We start from the raw sequence: 21964 nt of genomic DNA, 5'->3' as shown, positions 1-21964 counted from the left end.
ATAAAAAGGAAACTTATTCCAGGAAGTAAATTTAATGTGGCCACAAAAGTTGAATCACTGAACTCCAAAGTTTTGTTGCATGCATGGCATGCTAAGCAAATACCAAACTGACATTGAGGTCATTTACATACTTAAAAGCAGTGCTTGGCTGATTCATCAACAATCAAAAATATTTTGAATTTGCAAAGCCATCATATTATATATTTACTTGAAACCTAATTAAGAAAATACCCAGGTCTGACAGCAAAAAATAACAATAGCTGGATTATTTTTTAAGAATAAAGAGAAGGAAGCTTCATTACTCTCCAAAATATCTTGCTACAGCAAACCACAAAATAAGAGTTATTAGCTTATCATAATCGCAGCCAATTTGTAAAGTAATGGAATAATCCACTGTGGATTGCTGTAAGGAAGTGGGACAAGCACTGTGAAATGAACAGATGGATTTTATTTTAAACAAATTAGGCTCACTACCAGGAAAGTAACAAGTGATTTTTAAGTTTCCCAATGCTATGGGTTAACAAGTGCCAAGTGCAAGGTCCTGCACGTGAGTCAGGGCAATCCCAAGCACAAATACAGGCTGGGTGGAGAATGGATTGAGAAAAGCCCTGAGGTGGACTTGGGGTGTTGGTTGATGAGAAGCTCAACATGAGCCAGCAGTGTGTGCCTGCAGCCCAGAAGGCCAACCATGTCCTGGCCTGCATCAAAAGGAGCATGGCCAGCAGGTCGAGGGAGGTGATTCTGCCCCTCTGCTCCACTCTTTTGAGACCCCACCTGGAGTACTGTGTCCAGCTCTGGAGCCCCCAGCATAAGAAGAACATGGACTTGTTGGAGTGAGTCCAGGGGAGGACCACAAAGATAATGAGAGGGCTGGAGCACCTCTCTTATGAAGACAAGCTGAGAGACTTGGGGTTCTTCAATCTGAAGAGAAGGCTCTGAGGAGACTGTATAGCAGCCTTCCTGTACTTAAAGGGGGCCTACACGAAAGATGGGGAGGGGCTCTTTATTGGGGAGCATAGCAATAGGATGAGGGGAAACAGTTTTAAACTGAATGAGTGTAGATTTCGATCAGATATTAGGAAGAAATTCTTTACTGTGAGTGTGGTAAGACACTGGAACAGGTTGCCCAGAGATGCTGTGGATGCCCCATCCGCAGAGGTGTTCAAGGCCGGGCTGGATGGGGCTTTGAGCAACTTGGTCTAGTGGAAGGTGTCCCTGCCCATGGCAGGGAGGTTGGAACTAGATGATCTTAACATCCCTTACAATCCAAACCATTCTGTAATTCTATAACTTCCATTTATGACTGCTTCATTCTGCTTGTTAACTTTTTTAAACTGCCACTAAAATGAGTCCTTGAAGAAAACCCAGCATTTATTATTTACAGTTACAACCTATCATCTACACTTTCTATGCTAATGACAGAGTATACAAAAAGGATAATGATAACAGTGTGTTTGAATACTTAATCTCCAAACTATGTGTTATCTTCACCTCTAACTCATTCTTGGCAGGAGACAGAGATAGAAACAAGGTTCAAGCGATACTGCACCTCTGTACTATGAACATAGTGAAGGCAATTTTTGCCAAGCTCTACGCAACAGCAACTGTCTAGTGCTCCTTGCAGCATCTCTTATATGAATCAACATAATCTTATTGTGGGCAAAATCACATGTAAAATTTTAAGAGAGGAAAGACCTCAGAATTTATATTTTACCTCAGAAGCCACCACAGAATTTTTCTATGGTGAGTCAACTACACCAACCAGCCATTCTGGCACCCTATCTCTGGGTGCTTGCTTTAGTAAGGGAAATTATTACAATATACACCGGCTGATACTATCTATGCCACTATCCACTAAAAGATTCCGTCAGATTCTCCTGTAGTCTGCATATTACCGATGGACTTGTTAGCAACAAAAGTCTTACTAATGCACGCGTCAGAAAGGGCACAGCCTGTTGTTCAGCTTCTAGGAGTGAGCTGTGGGTCCTGGCAATAAGGAATATGGGGAAAAAAAAAAAAACACAAACCAAAACTTCGTTCAGATTTGAAAATGGTAATTAGCACTGGTCCCCACACCACCAATTTTTTGGTACTCAGTTTTCTGAAAACAGCACTTGAGCTCAAAGGAAACACAAATCCAGCTCTCTGAAGAACTAATGTATCATAGAAGCAATAGGTTTTTTTTGTTTGTTTTTTTTTTTTTTTTTTTTGAGATATAGCATCTTTAAGAACATTCTGCCCTCTGAAAACAATTCATTCATTCTTATTTCCCTTCGAGTTTTCTTGTTGTATTCAATTTATAGGGATTTTTAAAAGTTATATAAGAAATAAAAAATGAAATAAATCAACAACAAAGGCAAAAAATACCCCACACCCATGTGCCTTAAATGTGTTCAAAGCACAGTTTGCTGGTTTAGAAAATATTTAATTGAGTGTTTGAGGTCTCCTATACAGCTCAACAGAAATTCTGAGTACATTTCTCAGAAATGTCAGTAAGCTAGACCCACCGGGCAGATTTTTAAAGCACCCAGTTCCTACATGTCTGGTTTCCCTAGCAAAATCTACCATGCTGCACTAAGTACTTAAGATGCAATGGGACATCTGGGAGCATGTTGCTGAAAATGGGATTATCAATTGCTGGAAAGCTGATCTTGAGCTACAGAAATATTAGGTAATGGGAAATGTTGAGAACTGGCTGTGATTTAATTCTCTTTCCTCTTAGGATTAGATGACTACTTATGGATGTCAAAGAAATGCCCGCTTCTAGTTCCAATACATAGCTCAGGTGTCCTTGAATTACTATGCAGAAACACCTGAATGACATGGAGAAATAGTAGTCAGTGAAATTGCATATTGGAATCTCATTCTAGGTGAATTTTGTAGATTACATGTTAGACAATCACTAAAACGTATGTGTGTGTATGTTCCCATTCTCCCTCATCCCTCCATGTATTCTCTGCCATGAACTCTTTCTTTCATTCTGGTGTTCATCAGGTCCTACTCTGAGCTGCCTCATCCTTCCCACTCTGTCATAAGAGACTTCTCTCTGTCAGGACACCATGACTCAAGTCTTGTATAGACCTACATTCTCACATTCTTTCTATGCACTTGTGGTAGGAAAAAAATAAAATCCTTCAAAGAGACAGTACAGTTGGAGCATGTCCAGCGTCTCCAGCGAAGCGGCTTACAGGGTAAACACTTAATCAGTAGTGCGAAATCTTAAATTCAGTACTCTTCCTTAGCCTGAAAACATTAAAATCCACCTTTCTTAATCACTAGAATGGTGGAACTTCCCCATTAACTCAAAATTGCACAAATATAATAGAAAATAAGAAGGACTACTCTAACTAGACTACATGATCCCACAGGCTCATAAGTGGGGCACAAAAACAATCAGTTTGTGAATCCGGGTTTAACTTAGACGTTTCTGAAAATTCTACCTGCATCACCAATGCAAAGATGTGACAGAAAAATTATGGTCAACTGTTTATACACATGTGACTAGATGATAGATTCTACTTCAATGTTTATATTGCAAAATAACACTATTATTTTAACTGTCTATGAACTTCATATTCATTTGGTGCTCCTTCTTCCCTTTAGAGGAACAAAAGCTTTTGAAATGCCAAACCAGTTTAAAAGAATTAACGCAGATGAAAATTCTCTCTCAAGGACCAGCAGCTTGTGGGTTGATATGGAACTATCATTGTTTGGCACTAAAATCAAAAGGAGGTACTCTGACACACTGACGAATGCATTGTGTGGAATAATATAATGATTTTCTGCACAATTGATTTATAAAAGGTTATGGATAATGCACATATACAAAATATACATAGTACGGCTGGCAAAGGATTTTGTTCAGTTGAATTGGTATTACCACAAATCTCCTCTTCATCAGTTATTGTTTGAACTGACATCCAATATGTCATTTGTAAGGACTCCCTGCTTCTATCTGGCACTAGTGTTTGCCAGAGTGGCATTCAGACATCTCTGAATACGGAGGGCCACCCAGCAAACAAAGACTGTCCCAGAAAGGGGCTAATCAACAGAATCTTTTAGGATTGTAATTAAATTGACAAAAAAAAAAAAAAAATATCAGTTACCTACACCATAGTACTGCTGTACCTCTTTTTTCCATGTGCTTTTCCCAGTGCCTTTTCTGTTACTGCTGGTCTGGGTTGGGCTGTTTCTTCATTCAATATGCCATTATTTCCACCCACTACTTTACAAAGGGCTATAAAAACTTATAGAAGTTTTAAGTTCTATAAGTTTTAAATCTTGTAGGTAATAGTGCAGACAGACATGCCAAGATTTCACCAAATGTATCTTTTAACAATTACATCTGCTGGTGGAATAGGCTTTACTGTTTGACAAATGAAAACAAAACCAAAAACAATTTCATAAACCATAAGTGAAACCTGGAAAAAAATTTAAGAGGACTATTGTATGATATGTCCTCAAGTTTTCAGACCCAATGCTTAAAGTAGATCTGATTGGGGGAAAAAAAGAAGTAATTTCTTAATTACATCCAAGAAACATATGGTACAAATATAATCAAATTCATTCACATGCATAAATGTCCAATTCTGTAACTGCTCTGACTCACTGGGCATTCTAGATGCTAACAAGAATAGACAAGGTATTTCATGATTTTCCTGACACTATGATTTTGTATCTTCTGATTGCCAAGAATGTGGTCTTACTAACAACCACTCTGTTGCAACTTAGAGCAGATCCATTACACACATGCCTATTTTTTTTTTTTTAAAAGTTACATGAATGTGTTGGAATAATTGTATTGTTGGTTCCTCTGATATAAACTTTAAAAAAAAAAAAAAAAAAGGCAAAATAACACCTATGAAGTAAAAGCCAAGGTGATAGTAGTTTGGAAGAAATCCAAATGATCCTAACTACAGCAAACAAAGTCAATGATCATTGGCAGAGTCAGACGTTCAGAAAAACTTCAATATGAAAACAGGGTCAGTGTAAAAATCAAGTAACCTAGTACATACTCTTTTTTTTTTTTTCCCCTCCAAACTTTCCATTTTTTAAAATGTCATAGCACTTCACAGTATTTCAATGTAAGAAATATAATTATTTCTTTGAAAAGCTTTATGATTCTGCTTTTTGCCTCACTCTGTGTGAAAGGAATATGACCACCACCTAAGCTGGTCTGTCATTTTCATACAGATAGATACTCACAACACAGCAACAGACAAAGATATAGATACATATGGATAGAACACTGATTTTAAATGTCTAGGAAACCAGATTATCCTGAATGGTTAACAATTTTACGTTCCAAATGCAAAGTTAATTATTAAGTATTAAGGCTATTACGATTGTAGATGCTATAAAACGGTTTCAGTAGAATGGTCATGTAAATTGAAAAGAAAACTGATGTCTCTTCAGACTATAAATTGAGAGAAAATTTGCCCCCAGATGAGAAATTCCCTATCCAGTCAATGCATCTGTCAGTCAAACTTGTTTCTTCCTAGTTATGTGCCTTTGAAAGCAGGGATATAGTTCATGGTCAAACGCTAGCAAAATGGGAAAGCGGCTCTTCACAGATGAGTCTTAACTTGTCTGCCAGTTTGTGTAATCTGAATTATTTGGTCAACGATATCCTTCTGTTCATCTGTAGTCTCCATTGGCAACAGAAATTCTAATTAAATTACAGAATGTAGAAACGAATAGCCCTCACTGGTGCAACAGCTAGGTTTGTCCAGCACACAGTGGTAGAACTTGTTAATCTGAAAATTAACACAGGCAGAATAACATGTACACATTCTCTCCTCATCCATTTCTCTTGAGTACACCACGAAAGCTTGATCTGAAGATGCATAGCTTTGGTAACTGGCTGCTTAGCATGGCTCTTCACAGATGTCACACACTGATGGGACATTGGAAAGCGCTCAAAGATTGCTCAGTATGAATACATAGAGCTTGTAGGCCGGTGTAACACGGGACACTCAGGAAAATTAATTCTAGTTAATTTGTACAGTGGATTAATTAAAAAAAAAAAATCAAAATATTCCTTTGTCAATATTCTCACAAGAAATTAAGAAGCGAGTTTAACTTAGTTTAGGTTAATCCACTTCACTTGCAGCCCTGCAAGTATTTAACATTGTTTAAGTGATCCCCTGTAAAACTCACACTTTTGGTGATCTAATTAAATTTACCTGAGTATCTAAGTATAGACAAGACATTAAAAAGGAAATGGTCATTAACTACCACTTCTCTGTAAAATACAAAGGATGCAATTTATCTAGCTTTGTTTAATCATAAACATCCTCAGTTAATGAATAAAGGCTCTGATGTACTTAGTTGAAATGTAGTCTCGCATGAATTCTGGTCAGCTGGGGGAGAAAGGAGATGGAAGTCACCTCTTCTTCTAGAGAAATGACCAAATGACTTATGATCAGGCACATATTACTGTATCTGCCAAAGAACATATACATGGGACATCAGAATAAACTTAAAATAAACTGCACAACTTTATGAAATGTTCAATTTTTATATTTACACTATAATTAGTACAAAATTGCCTTTTAAGTTTTCTTTAGCACAAGACAGTATCTACTGGACTTGATACCCTAATACGTCAAAACAACTACTTTGAAGTATGATAAAGGAATCTAGGAAGAGTTATAAAGAATAAGACACCATTTTCAAACTATACATAGTGTTTGCTTTTGCTTCTAAAAAGGTACTTATATCCCCAAAAGGTTTTTAATTTTAAATAAGCAGGGCAGGCAGAGAGGGGGGAGGGGGTGGGGGGGGGAAGACTGGTTGTTGGTACTAAAGCCTTTACTGTAATAAACTAAATATATTTACAATTTATACAAATGTTTGACCTTCAACAAAAATACAAAAACATATCACAAGATGCAAAACCAGCAAACAAGTTCATCTGAGACACCACTGCTCTACACAGGACAGAATGCAACTTGAACTGCAAGGAACAGAAAGGTATTTATCCCCCATATTCAGGCAATGAGAACAATTTGCATGAGGTCACAAAGAAAAAAAAAAAAAATAAAAGGCTCCAACATTCATCAGTAGACTTGGCTTTTAAAAACTATGTCAAAAACCTAGGCTACATCTGTCCATCTTGCCTCTGTGTTCCGTTTGGTCCACGCAGCCAATATTTAGTTGCTGGATGTTGCCTTCTATTTTGAAAAACCGGAGTAGTTTCATAGCAAGGTCTGGAACCTCAATACTTTTGTTCCTTTTTAGAAGGCAAAACCTTTCTACTTCTACAATTAAGAACAATTTTGGCCCAGTTCAACTTCTAAAAGTTATATCCCCATCATATTTTTCAGTAGATAACTTCATAGACTGTAGCCTTTTTGTCTCCAGAGCCCGTGACTATGTACTTATCATCCACAGAGATGTCACAGCTAAGCACTGACGAAGATTCTTTGGACTAGAAGAAAAATAGAAATATATTACATCATTAAAGAAAGTCTGTTACCCTCATCTCAGCATCCCATTTTGGGTAGATCACATAGGTGAAGATATCCGAGTCCATTCTTGGGACTCTGGGTGTTCTAGTTTTTTCTTTAAAAGCATTATCATCCTCACCTGGAAGATACTGGCTCCATAAGGAGTTCTCCATGCATTAAGAAGGTTATCTTTCCCAGTACTCACAAACCATTTACCTAGAATATAAAACAGAAGGACTATGAAAATACACGAAAAAGACATTTGACAGATTTTGGGTTTTCTACTCACATCTATGAAATCCGTTAACTAATTGCCATTATAAAAATTCTCACCACTGATCAACATAGCACTTTCGCTTAAAATCAATGTGGACACTCACACTTTTACATACTAGGAAATCCCTAGACTCTGTAAGGAGGAATAGCTTGTAACACACAAATCAACCCTCGCAGCAGCCTTTAGAAAAAGGGATGTTTTTTGTAGATAAGTATTTCTGAATTCAAAAAGCAGAGACATTTATTCATAACTTAAAAAACTGAGATAATAAATAAGTTTTGTTTGTCAAAATGAGCTATGACTATGTAATAATTAATCGCCAAAGCATGAATTAGATCCCTGACCTTCAATTCTGTCTTCAGGGCAACTTACCACAGTAAGCAAACTTGAGTGACAATACGCAGCTCTCATGAAGGTGCAGTTGATATTTGTCTGGTTTATTTACATGTAGCACTTCTACATTGCTGCTCTCCATTCCCACAGCTAGCCATTCACCAGTAGGACAATAACCAAGGGAAAATATCTGAAAATTAAACCACATTTACACTTTTTATTTTTTCCCTACAGATAGGCTTTTTATTTTCTTCTACCGTGGTTAAATTAATTAGGAGAGAGGGAGAAGGGCCAAAAAAACCTCACATAGCTCAATAGCAAGACTGCTGTTCAAAATTAAAGTGACTAAATAACCCCTCTTCTTACTTATTTACTTAGAGATAGGAAAAGAGAGCAGTGTCAGACTATCATTTTGTTCTGGAAGCTAAACATATGAAAGCTCCAAAATACTGTGTGTGAGCAGCCAAAAGGAAGAGCGGGAACAATCTGCCAGTTGCACTGGGCTCAATCTCAGCTTTCATACTAAATGTTTCCCCCCCACTGCACACACCACCGCCCCTCCAAGCTGTAGGAAAATCCAGTTACCTGCGACGTGAAGTCGTGCTGTTGTAGCTGTCTCCCCTCTCTCAAGTCCCAGGATCTGACAGTGTTATCCAAACCTCCTGTCCAGAGCTTGGTACCGTCATTAGAAATGTCAATACAGCTGGCTCCGTCTGTGTGGCCCTGGAATTGCCTGATAAAACAAACCAGATTGAATAATGATTTCCTGCCAGAGCTCAAGGTAAACACTGTTGTGGTGTTAGTTTTGGACCCTGTACGTGTGTGTCATCTCTTCTGTGTCTGCTGATGGGCAAAAATCAGCCCCTCCCTCTTACTGAGCATGAAATACAACAGTATTACAAAAACATTTTCCAGGTGCTACAGAAATGAATTGCATCATGGCTAGCTGAACAAACTCAAATACTTCCCATCAGGTTTTGAAAACCAAAAAAAAAAGAGCTTGTGAGAAAATTTAAGTACAGTAACTATAGTTAAAAGTACTAAGGACAAGTGTGATTAAAACAAGTGCTGAGGGAACAAAGCTCCCCCAGTTCCAGAAAACAGCTTCTGTATTTTAGTTTGGCTGCAAGTCAAGATGATAAATAATAAGCAGAGATATTAACAGGAAGTGATCCAGACAGAGATCCAGATAGTTCAATATGAAGCACTGCTGAGTCAGCAAAGTCGGATTCTCTGTGCCAGGAGATCATACAAATCTACACGGTGCATTTTGTTTTAAAATCTTCTCATTAGTAATTCTCAGCTTTCAGTACCCAGAAGGTCATCTCAAGTTTTCCTTAATCCTTTAGCAAAAGCCTTCTGAGGGTCCTGCATTTTTCATCAGCAATTAGATTTAGGAAAGTGCTATGCCTCAATGTGAAAGGTGGAGGGCGGGGGGGGGAGGGAGACAACTAGCTTGGGAATGAAGAGTATGAATCACCAAGAGCTGCCACACAAAGGTCACATGGCACGTTTTGTTTTGTAGCTCTGGTCTCAAAATTCCATGTGTTATCAATTAATGTGATCAAGCAGCAAGTAGAGGGAACACCTACAGCAAACATTCAAAAGGCAAGACAGTCATAGATGGAGAGAGAGCACCTTTACAGAGACTGAGCATGCACAGGGCAAACTGAAGATTTTATATAAAGAAAAAAAAAAAAAAATCTTCTTTGTTGACCTAAAAGTTCAACAGGAAGTAAAATTTGCATACATGTTAATATGACCCTCTGCATGTAAGTTTAAGCTAATTATTGATATACAGGAAATTTAACTGAAACACAGCAGACCAGTGTTTGTAACTTTTAAAATATCACTGCCTTTCCCAATTTAGGGTCTCTCTTCTTGTGATACTGTAAGCCACCACTACTCTGGTAAGCATAAACCGAAATTTATCTTCTAGTAAACCACACAGCTAGTTGCTATGAGCCATTTCACACTTGGCCCTATTTTAATTTCTGTCATAACACTAATGCCGAATACTGACCTGCCAGACACTTTAATCTTTTACTAATATATTAATTAACCAAAGATCTAACAAAAGATTTGAAAAGTGATTTACATGGTAATCCATTTATTATACTCTTTGCAACCCATTCTAAAAGTTTTAGAGATCAAACTCCCCCAGAAAACTCAAATACCTTTCTCTCATGAATAACCAAACATCAGTCCTTTATGCTTTCCTAAAGAACTGAGGGGATCCACACTTTCAACCACTTTTGTAAGATTGATTTTATTACTTATCACTGCTAAATAAAAACTGAAAATTCTCTTTATTACTTAACAAGGCTTACGACAAAGAAAAAGAACAAAGCTCAAAAGAGTTCCCTAAAAGGCATGTTCAGTCTACATCAATCACAAACCAGCAGAAATGCTGCTTGTAGAAACGTGCAGACAAATCCCAACTAACTGAAACCAACAGGAACTTTTACACTGACTTCAGTAAGGTTATGGACCAACTCTTTAGGCCCCGAAAGTGCATCTTCCAAGACTAGGCTGAAGCTACCAAAACTAGTTTCTGCCCAACTCGGGTGCAAACTGCATTCTTCGGATAAGAAACACTATTTTATTTACTTTGCTGTCCTGAACCACCACTCAGGGAGATAAATATTTATGTAGCTGTCCAATGAGTAACTTCTATTAAAGTTTTCTGTAAACAATTAATGACTCACCTGACCAATGTCTGATTGTGCAGATCCCACACTGCGATGTTACCATCACTGCAGCAGGAAAAGCACACCTTGGAATCAGGGCTGATAGCCAGAGCGTAGCAGGCAGGGGCTGAGGATGTCAGCTCTGCTTTTATACGAGGAGTTGGTGCTGCCAGGTCCCATATGGATAATGTGCTGGCTTCCCCGCCAACTATGAGGGTGCATCCATCAGGCAGCAATTTACAAGAGCGGATGTAGTTATCTCTGTTCTGTACGACACAAATCACCTCAGTTATGTTAATACATGCCTGCCAATAATGACCACTAATATGATTCTGACTGCATCCAAGTTTTAAACAGTAGGCTATTTTTTCCGTTACCGAAGTACTGAAGAGGAACCAGCAGATCCTAAAAGGTTTCAAACGCCCACTTCTCATCACTAACCAGAGACTGCAGCTGCAGAAATTAGAACTGCAGAATCCTGTTGCCACAGTCTACTCTGTTTTAAACCTGATGAATGGCAAGTCTTCCGTCTCATTACACAAAACCAGAGCCAAAGTAAGCTTGCATTTCTGCAAGTGCACTCCATCAGCTCAGGTCACCAACAATAGAAATATTAAAGCAAATGACCTTTCATTTGGCATTTCGGCAACCCTATATGAAAATGCAGTTCAGGTCTCATGCCTTTCAGGTTTTGGAGTTTCCTTTCAAATACTATTTTGCATTCACCATTTTAAAGTTAAAATATTAAGGATTCCCATACTGGTCCTGGAGATATGCTGGTCCTTTGTTGTTCAACATGATTCTTATTGTACTTATATTATTAGTTTCACATTTGTGATACTATTGCTGTTTGAGAGGTACTACAGGGGCTGTACAGGTGGAAAACATTTCAACTTTCACTTATTACAAGCTTGACTCCTTAAGTGTATTGGATGTCCATTTCTCCGTAACAACTGCCAAATTAACATGGTGACAGTTCTTTAGGAAATGGAGGGTTAAGATCTGCAACTCAGAACATAACAGCATTTCTACTACTGCTGCTACTTTTTTTTTTTTTTTTTATTCACAGCAAAGGAGCAGTAAATAGCACAGTGGAAATGTTGGCTTAGTTAGTCAGCCACTACTGTTCCATAACTAAAATGGAGGCAGCTAGGACTGTGCATCCAGACACGTACCTGTCACAGAACAGAATACATATTCAACCATACTTTTACTACTAGACAACTAACATACGGGTAGCAGTAAATATAGGATAAAGGCTAAAAAAACCAAACCAAAACAAAAAAAAAACACGTTTAATTGAATCAACATTGAAGCTAGAATTATTTTCATTCAGAATATACATTATTGTGCTTTATAACAATAAGTCTTCTTAGTTAACGTTTCACAAATGCCTATGCTGCTTCTAATACAATAGGCATCTTTTATCCAGGCGTTAACTTTTTTGAGTTCGCATTTCAGCTACCTATACTACCATGCTTGGTCCCTTTTGTATCCTGCAAAAGTGTAAACAAACAACAAAAACATAACTTGTGGATCACCAACAAAATCACAGCAAGACTGAAAGTGACCTTGGTACCTTGCCACATTATTTCATTATGTGGTCGCTACCCTCGTACAGAAAAAAAGAGGTTGTCACTCCTGGTGTAAGTGAAACTCCTAGTAAGGTTCTGTGTAGCCCTGCATAAGCCAGGCTACACTCCTTTTAAACTCATGCACAAAAGTCATCAGCATGACTAGAAGCAAGGGGGGGGAAGAAAAGAGAGACAAAAAAAAAAAACAAAACAGGTACACTGCCTACTCAGAAATCTTATCTAATCTGTTATTTGACCCTTAGTGATGATATTTATCCCTAAATAAAGCAGCACTCTTCTCTGTAACTCCACCTGTTATGTGTTTAAAAAAAAAAAGACAGCTAAATACATAAAGCAGGAAACAGAACTGCTTGCTATTTCCTGGTTACATGAACAAAATCCAGACAAGGACAGCTATTTCCTCACTGAGTCTCCAAGGAGAAGCTACCCTTGTGAACAAGTTCCTGCTCACTCACCAGGCAGTCCAGCTGAGAGACAGGGCTCTTGTTGCCAGGCTGGCTGATGTCCCAGACTTTGACGCAGCCCTTCCCACCCGTGTACACGTGTCTCGTGGGGTTGCTGATGGTAACTGCACACACAACTTCCCCGTGGTTCAGAGTGTTGATCTGACGGGCATGGCGAGGGATTCCTGGACCGATGAGGGCATCAGGAGGGAAAGGAACCGGCTGCATCTGACCATCTGCAGTAACGTGAAAGGAGTAGGCTCTTTTGGGGAAGAGAAAGAAGAGAGAAGAAAAAAAAAAAAAAAAAAAAAAATCAGCTAGATACAGTGCTATAGCACAAGAAAAACACAGTATTTTTTAATTTGATTTCTCTCCCAATCTTTTTCCTATGAAAATCGCAGCTACAGTGCCAAGTAATGCAGGCACACAAAACCTCAGAGGGGGACAAGGATTCACAATAGTAATTTCCAGCTTGCCTCATCTAAAGTATTCGTGAAGTGGGGAAGCACTTAAATTCCACCCTTAACTCTACAGACCAAGGTCACAGCTTCTATCCCCCAGCCACCTGGATTAATTAAAAGATCTTTCAGCCCCTGGTTTCTAGCCAGCAGTTCCAAGTCTCAGCACCACAAGTCCTGCAGCAGCAGCAATCCATCACCAGGCACTACTCTTTCAGACTTCTTCCATGAGCCTTGCACCTGTTGCCTTGCAGTAGCACTAGTCAAAGTTCAACCTTTGCGCCGTCTCTAGACCTCATCTTTAACATCAGCACCAGCTGTGCTCATGTGCCTCTCTTTCCAGCTGGTAACTAGTGCTTTAAGCCGAAAATAGAAACATGCAGAGTGGTTAAACACACCTTTTATTGGAAAGCTGGTACAATCTTCTCATAATTATGTTTTCTTGAGTCAGTATTTCAGAAAAGCCAAAAGGCTTAGTTTCCCAAGTAGTTTTGGCACTTCTGTAACACCTTTTATTTGTATTCAGTGCATAATTTCAAGTATATGGAAACTTAGGGTTGAGGAAGTGAATCCCAGCACTGAATAAAAATACTCCTCCTTGGGGAAAGTAAATAAAATTATTTCTTCAAATTCACTGTAATGTTTAAAGTCAGCTCTACTCAAGGACCAGGGCCAAATAGAAGCTAATAAAGGTTTCAGGTGCAGGAGATTTTGTTTGTTTGTTTAAAATAATAATGAAAATACTACTGCACAAGGCTGCTTTTTGTTATACTGGTGAGCTTCTTTTTTTGCTTCTTCTGTCTCAAGCACATCCACAGCTCCGGGTTGTGATGCTGCTGTTACATTAACAGCATTCTTCAAGAGGCCAAAGTGGATAAAAAGTGATGAAGCAAGTATGCTTTTTTTTTTTTTTACACTAATAAGCCTAGTGATACCTTTATTTTTCTAATACATTCTTGTGCTCATAATTTCCCTTTCTTTTCCAAATGTACCTTCTTCCTCAGAAACCTTCACTCACTATAGCTCAAGTATTAGTATTGAATCCCCCTACCAAGGGCCCAACAACAGATATTCAATTTAATCTTCTGTTCTGGGCTCTGAGCTAGTACTTTCAAAGTATTTTATTGCCTGTTTCCAAGTATTTCACAGTTTGAAAGGAAGGAACAAGCAAGATACCTGAATCTGTAACAGGCATCACAAAGCAACTGAATATGCCCAGGAGCAGAGCAGATCATAATCCTTTAAAACAAAGTGAGAACTGGAGAGGTGAAACAACTCTATAGTTCTTTCATACAGAAGGTAAGAGTGGAAACAGTCACCTCATGCAATATGACAGTTTTCTCAGAAGGGAAGCGTAAAAACTGGTTAATGGTAACTGCTATTAAACAAAGAAGACATTAATAGTGCCTATACATGCAAATTGCTGTACCTCATTCATGCTTCATGGTTGGACATGCGAGTTGAAAGCCTGCTCAGAGAACACACAGAAATGGAAGATGAGCAAGTGCAAAAGATGACATATTTTTTGTCATGGAAATGTCAGGAGTGGGAAATGCAAGATAAGAAAGGAAGTGCAGGGTTCACTCCCTTACATGTATACAAAATGCAAAGTATATCAAATTTATTTCTTCCCATGGGACGCTTTCTTTGTTTGTACGAAGAATTACGGTAATGATACAGGCTTAACTAGAAATCTGCATCATTTCTGTGAAGAAAAGTAGAGAAACGACTGTCCCCAAGTAGTTATTCACTAAACCGATGAGACACAGGATGGGAGAGGAAGAAGAGGAGGAGTGGCAACAAGACTGCTCGAGGCTGAACAACTGCTCAGGTTCAGGTACAGAATCCAATTAAAGAGTCCTAGCATTTAAGAGGCTGAAAAGCTGGGCCCCATCCTGGGCTCTAGATCAAAGCCAGTTGCAGAATACTTGTTAGCAACAACAGTACACAGAGCAGCACAACTTTGAAGTCTCAGCCTGCCCTTGCTTTTATCACGAACAGAAGAAAAACAATTAAGCAAGTATTAAGAAATTTTTTCCAGCATGTTTAAGATGAATAATCCACTTGTATGTGACTTTATTTTTTTTAAAAATGGAAGGTTACAGCTTAAGTGTTCTGTTCGATTCAAAATACCTAAATAATTGGTGTTTTGAAGTGCTTCTGCGCATATACACAGCTTCTCAGGTCTTAGTGAGATGGGTGGGAGGAAGACAATAGGAACATTTTTCAAGTGCTTCAGGCATACGATGACTCTTCTATTCTGAAACACCAGAGACTTACCCAGTGCACTGTTAATCATGTAGAATTTTACCAGTACGCCCGTGTTTAAAGTGCAGTTACATAGATCATAAGAATGGCCTCTTTTTTTTAATCATCATGAGCTGGCATTTGCTTCCAAGACCGGCTGGGACTCAGGATGACTGAGTTTGATGGCCTAACAAACAGAGCAGTGATAGTTTCTTACAAGCCAAGACAGCTTGTTCTGCAGTGCAAGTTATCAGCAATCCACTGTGTAAAGAAATGGCTTCACATTGCCAAATCCCTCTGCCCCTGCCAAGACAAGCGCACAAAAAAGCAAATGCTCCTATTTGCTCGAAGATGTGTGGCACGTCATGCTAACATCACCACTGTCAGCACATTTATGTGGTCTAGTGACTTCTATCTACCAGGTATTACGGTATAACTTTTCATTACACATACCTTTTTGGAAGAAAAAAAAAACCAAAACCACAAAACAAACAAACAAAAAAAAAACTCACATCATTTGCAAGACTGACACTCCCTAGACAAGGAAAGTGTCTGTCTGCAGAAGAACACAGCACAGGAGACCGCAGTGAGAACAACTATTTGCAGCTTGGTCACTGTTGTCCTTGGGTACCCCTGCATCAAATCACCACGACAGAGAGCCCACTCGGCTACTTCAGGGGAGGACTGTACTTCTAGCGCTACACCTACATACAAAGCTGTAGGTGTACTTACATACGTTTAAGAATTGACTCAATTTTTAATGCACCAGATATATTCATAGGCCTGAAGTCTTGAAGCTGACAAGCATTTTGGTTGTCCAGCCTTAGAAGAGTCAACATTTAGTCAAATTTGGTAAATTCTTGAGTTCTCTAAAGCTCAAGGTGTTTCTTGACAGGCATCCCTTCCCCACCCATCTTTCTCCTCAACTAGTTGCTCTTGGTATCTGAATTCCGTAACACTGCAAAAATGTCATGTGCATTTTTGTCCTGGTATGATGATCGTTCAGAACTGGCAGTGTACGCCAGAAACAGCTGTTCAGCTTCGTGATGATCGTGGATTTCTGTCTCGCTCACAGCATTCTGCCTCTATGAAATGACCGGGTTCCATGACTATCCATTTTTGGTCAAATCACTGTTAGCAGTAAGACAGCCCTTCCTTATGTTGGGCTAACAACCACAGTGAACAAAGAAAAAGTTCTTACACAATGTAACTACAACTTAATATAAAACAAAGTACATCTCCATTAATATGTAAATATACACTTGTAATTAATTGTGTATTACGAAAAGAACAAGCCAAACTTACATGCCTTTTATTTAGGAAAGAGTTCTGCAAAAACAGTATAGTGTCACTTATGATTGTATTCTTTCTAACAGAAATATTCTTCTGATCCAAAGATTCCTCCTCATCTGTGTCAAAGCAGCACTGAGAACCTGCAGAGTTCCTACACATTACAACACAGTAGGTGACACTAACACAACCCAGTTTCTCAGCTTAAATCCAGTTATTATGGTCCTCCAATTTCCAAATAAGTATCAAATAAGTATATAGTAAGTAAGTAAGTATCATCTGACATGCTGAGGAGGGTTCAGAATAGTTTTTTCCTCTTCAAGGAAATATTTAACAAAACAGGCTCCCACATTAATTCACTGCTCAGGAACATGGCAAATCAACTAAACTACCTAAATTCCAGGTACTCTAAGTACTCAGATTGACATAACGCATGCGATTCCTGCCTACTTAAAAGTACCATGCATTTACAAGAAAAAACAAATAAAAATAAGTGCTTCCACATCATCCCTCCAATTCAAACAGAATTCCTTAACTAGCACCAAAATACCCCAACTGCAAAACACAAAAGCAGACAGTTCCTTCTACTGATGACTGCATTTTACTTTGAGCTCTTCTTTGTACTCCAGCTTATTTTTAGTTGTAGTTATCACAACAAACGGTAAATATCTGAGTGTGAAGTTTCACTGTATAGGACAAAATGCCAAGAAATAAGGACAAGGGTATTTGTATAGAAATAACAAAATCTTTAACCTCATATGTGTCATCAAATAATTCTATCTAGAGGTACATGAGGGGAGGGGGAACCACCTGTTATTCTAGAATATAGTGAAATTAGCCTTCCTTTAAAATATTCTCATTGTACGCTCACCGAACAAACGTGAAGAATAGGAGAACTGAAATCTTTTTAATTTTTGCCTAGAGCAATTCCAGAGCAGTATACTATTCCTTTCCAAAAACAAAAAGTCAACTTATAACTAGAAGCTGAGTTAACATTTACCACATAAAATTTCCATTTCCCACTAAAATGAGAAACATATTTCAACTTCTTTCTGGTGTCTGTGTTTAACACCTTGTGCTTCAATTAAAACCACATTTAAAAAAATACTGAGAAATGCATTTGTCCTCAATGCTACCATTAATTCACAGTTTTAGACACCAGGGAAGCAATACTGCGGACATAAATCTTACCACTGAGCTTGAAAATCTGTGTTCAGTGCACAAGCCAACTATTAGAAGGTATGGTTCACATCAAGGAGAAATCCGCAAGAACATTAAATTAGCAGCTATAGAAGACTAAAAGCTAAATAAGTACCTTGCTAGAAAGGCTATGCAAAGAAAAAAACATGATCACAGCAACATACCAAGAACTTACAGTCCAGGGCATAGTTAAACGTATCAAAACGACAGGGTGCAAGACTCAAGACACCACATGTCCATGCCCAAAACTAGTATTGATTTCCTACCCCCAGCATAAGACAAACATAATTATTGATTAGGTGATGGCTCAATGCAATCTGCAAGGAAAACACACCACCCCTGCCCCACCCCACCTGCCTGAAAAAAAAAACAAAACAAAACAAACAAACAAAAAAAAACCACCCCAAACCAGAAGAGCTGCTAAAAAAACGCTAATCTACTGATGGGAATCAACTTTGAAACCAAGAAATTTATTTTATGCACAATCATACCCACATATAGATATCAAGTTCTTGTCCATAAAATTAATTATTGAACTACAAACAGCTGAAGAGAGAAAACAACTAATGAGATGACATGTTTGTACACCAAGATATCAAAGTAATATGAAAAACCTGAGGCTGAAAAGCCTCATAGGAAATAATTAAAAATAAAAATAAAAAAAAAACATCAACAAAACAACCTGCTACCAAATGCAAAGACTAGCTCATTTGTATAATTAAGAAATTGCTGAAGACACTTTGACTTTCTAGATTGCTACCCAAATGCCCAAGTACATCTGTACCACTGCTAACAAGGTTACACTCTGCAAAGAGCAAAACTGAAGGATTCACATTCAGGAACATAAAAAGATGTTAGTAAAGACTTACATTTAAACAAGTTACAAAACAAGGCAAGCAGAAGACAAGCTTTCCAGACAACAGTCCCTTGATAAAAGCAGATAGACAAGTAGGAGTGGGTTCTTAAGAGGCTACTATTTTATATTTTTTTTTTTAAACAAGCTAGTCATTACCAGATCTCAGAATACACAGGGGTTAAAAGAAAACGGTGCTATCAGAAATGTCATTCCTTTGGAAAGAAAGAAACTTAATTTTCTCCTGGAAGCAGAGCTGTGTGAAAAAAAAAAAAAAAAAAACAAAAAAAACCCAAACCACAAAAACAAAAAACAGTCTCAGTATAACCACTGATAAAAATGTGCAGCCATGAGCATACACATATGGATGGGGATTCAACAGCTCCATTTGAAAATTCTCTGTATTGCTTGCAACAACACTCAGACTAAAACTCCATATCTCATAAACCAAATTCAATGTGGCACCTTAATTGCACTCTAGGAAAAAGCAGATTTTGAAAACAAATCAGGAGTACTCCACTAGTTTGCATGATCATAACACCCATGTAGTTTGTACAGAAAATAAATGGAGACTTGCCTAATGTAGGTAAGAGATACGCAAAGATGCTGCAGGTAGCTGATGGCATCTAGCTAGCTGCAGCCAATCAAAATTAAAACAAGAGATCATTCTAAAACTGTCAATGAAAACATAACAGATCAGTTTATGGAATTTCAGGTTTGCCTCACTTACAATAAAGATAAGCAAAGAAGTCACTTCAGAGGAAATGACTGACTCAGTCCAAGTAACTCGACCACAAAAAACATTACAGGTCACATCAAGTGGAGAGTAGGGAGCGTGTACCAAAGTAGGTGATCTACAAAGCAGTGTGAATAAAGTGATGAAAACACTCAATAAAAATATTTAAAAGAAAACCACACAGGTTGTGATTTAGCTATGAAATACCAGGATACAAAGTACAGCAGCATACATGCCTGGCTTTTGTGCCTTGAATAGAGCAACAACTCAGCCACAGAAAATTTCCAACTGACCAAAAATAGGTTTTCATAGCTCATAAGATAACATACTGCCAGGCATTACTGATGGAATAAGCCATTGAAAACTTACGAATATACTTGTTTAAAAGTAAAAACTTACAGCCACTGGATTGTGCGCTCTCCAGAAATATTTTATATAAGTATGCCAAATTCTCCTAAAGTCAGCAAGAATGAGTCTGACCCTTCGTCAAAGAATGTTTTGAGAACAAAGCCTGTTCCTTACTGTACTAAATTTAAATACACCACCATCTGATACATAACACCAACTCACTGAGCCCTCACTTCAGTAATCTTGTCAACATACCACCAACTTTTCTTTAAGTAAATCCAAGATTTAATAGGTTTCTCACACTGCCAACAGATAACTAAGTCTGTTCTCAGAAGCACAGTGGATAACAACGAAAACACATTCAGGATGGCTCTCCTAATCTAAGCCTGCTGCTTTTCTACTGTTATGGGAAAAGAGTAGAAGAAAATACACACTTTTTTGCCAGTAATCTGGTGTACTTTTAAGGATGTTTGCACGACTAGCATTACAATACATCACTAGCTATTAACAGGAGTTCAAAATGAAGGCAAACAGAAATACGTGTGTATATAGCTTTCACCACAGTGTGTCTTATAACTTATACAGTATCCTAAAAGTAACAGTTTCTGAATTCTTCTGAAGCTGCAAAAGGAAAAATTAAACCATGACAGATTATTAAAGACAGTATGTACCTAGCACAGGAAGTGCAAAGTGCTAAGTGAGTTTCAAAATTATGTAAGTACCTAGACAGAGAGAAACTACTGTAACTGCAACTTTCTGTTGAAAGAGGAGACAGGACTGATTGCCAAGCGTTAAGGGACAAAGAACAGGTTCTAAGAGTGTCAAAAACCCCGTTATAATTCTCTCTGCCCTACTCTCCCCAAGAAAACAGATTAGTCAAATTTGCAGTCTATGCTCTGTTTGTGCCTGCATAGACTAGTTTTCCAGAAATACTTTAAAAAATACGTTTTTTAAGATGTCATATATGCTCATGACTCAACTGCATACGGATAAACTCGGTCCCAACAGTTTACCAAAGCCAAATTACTGAAAAATTTGTTATATGTTGTTTTGGTGAATGTATTTTATTGTAACATCAATAAGTCAAAGCATCACAGAACTATTTTACTTAACCACCTCTTCATCAGTAAAATAAAGCTTTTAAATAAAAAGAACCTGTTGTGGAAGTTATCCTACATCTATGCACCACCTGCTGCGCGCAACTGCTTCATCATCCTTTTGCTCTCCCAACTGCACGCTTGCACAAGCATTTGAAAGAGCTTGCTCCATTACTCAAGGTGTGCATCGGTTGCTGAAGTAACTGCTTTAGATACCCACTGTGATCAACAGTTGCAAACTCTCAGGCCTGATAAAACAGGTGCCGGACAAGGAGTCCGCAAATTCAAACTACACATTTATGCTCAGTATAGTACAAAGTTTAGTTTCAATACGTTTTTATCTTACACATTTTACCACTGTCTACCAGTTTGTAGTCCCCTTAACTTCCCCCAGAAAGGAGGAAATAAAAAACCTTACAGTTCAACACCTTCAACAGCTTTTCATCGGAAATAGGTGTATGCACACCTGTTTTGGGATATGACAACTACAGTTTGAGAATTTATATGCTGCACCTCTTACAAGGAGAAGTCTAAAACAATCTCTTGGGAACAGCCAGAACTAACCCCTTTGGAATTCTTGTTTATCGACACAAGATAACTTTATTCTCTCTAGATATTGCATATGTTAACAAAACGTTAAAAGTTACTTACGGTTTTCCCCCAGGAATCCCTGCTAGATTTGGAGGGATTCCAGGTACTCTCATGTGAGGAGGAGGATCAAACCCAACCTGACAATGAAAAATGAATTAATTCTCACACTTGCAATTTCTCATTTGGCAAGCCCCTTTTCTTCACCCCCAAAATATTATGCTTTTAACCAAAACGTGGCTTTTACCCACAGCATTAGCTAAGCGCAAGTCCTTTCATAGAGGGAAGGGAAAATAAGACGCTTTCCCGAGGCATGCTTCTGCTGGAAGTATTTGTATGTGAACAGAAAACCAATAAC

At 38.2% G+C, this 21964-nt stretch overlaps 1 protein-coding gene across 2 annotated transcripts in view; it reads right to left on the bottom strand.

Moving 5' to 3' along the window:
* Positions 1 to 6510: 6510 nt before the first annotated feature.
* Positions 6511 to 21964, bottom strand: part of TLE1 (TLE family member 1, transcriptional corepressor) — a 75932-nt gene continuing 60478 nt past the window's right edge. For both annotated transcript variants that reach the window (XM_082497544.1, XM_082497545.1), the window contains exons 14-20: positions 21670 to 21746; positions 12802 to 13051; positions 10770 to 11017; positions 8647 to 8794; positions 8101 to 8251; positions 7591 to 7667; positions 6511 to 7432 (exon numbers count right to left, since the gene is read on the bottom strand). In XM_082497544.1, the coding sequence (XP_082353670.1) occupies positions 7325 to 7432; positions 7591 to 7667; positions 8101 to 8251; positions 8647 to 8794; positions 10770 to 11017; positions 12802 to 13051; positions 21670 to 21746 (1059 nt within the window). In that variant the 3' untranslated portion in view covers positions 6511 to 7324. The remainder of the gene's footprint in view (positions 7433 to 7590; positions 7668 to 8100; positions 8252 to 8646; positions 8795 to 10769; positions 11018 to 12801; positions 13052 to 21669; positions 21747 to 21964) is intronic.

This window comes from Vanellus vanellus (assembly GCF_965231255.1).
Source record: "Vanellus vanellus genome assembly, chromosome: Z".
NCBI classification, from domain to species: Eukaryota; Metazoa; Chordata; class Aves; order Charadriiformes; family Charadriidae; genus Vanellus; species Vanellus vanellus.
The sequence above is the reverse complement of the archived record's forward strand: the minus strand, read 5'-3'. Positions and strand labels throughout refer to the sequence as shown.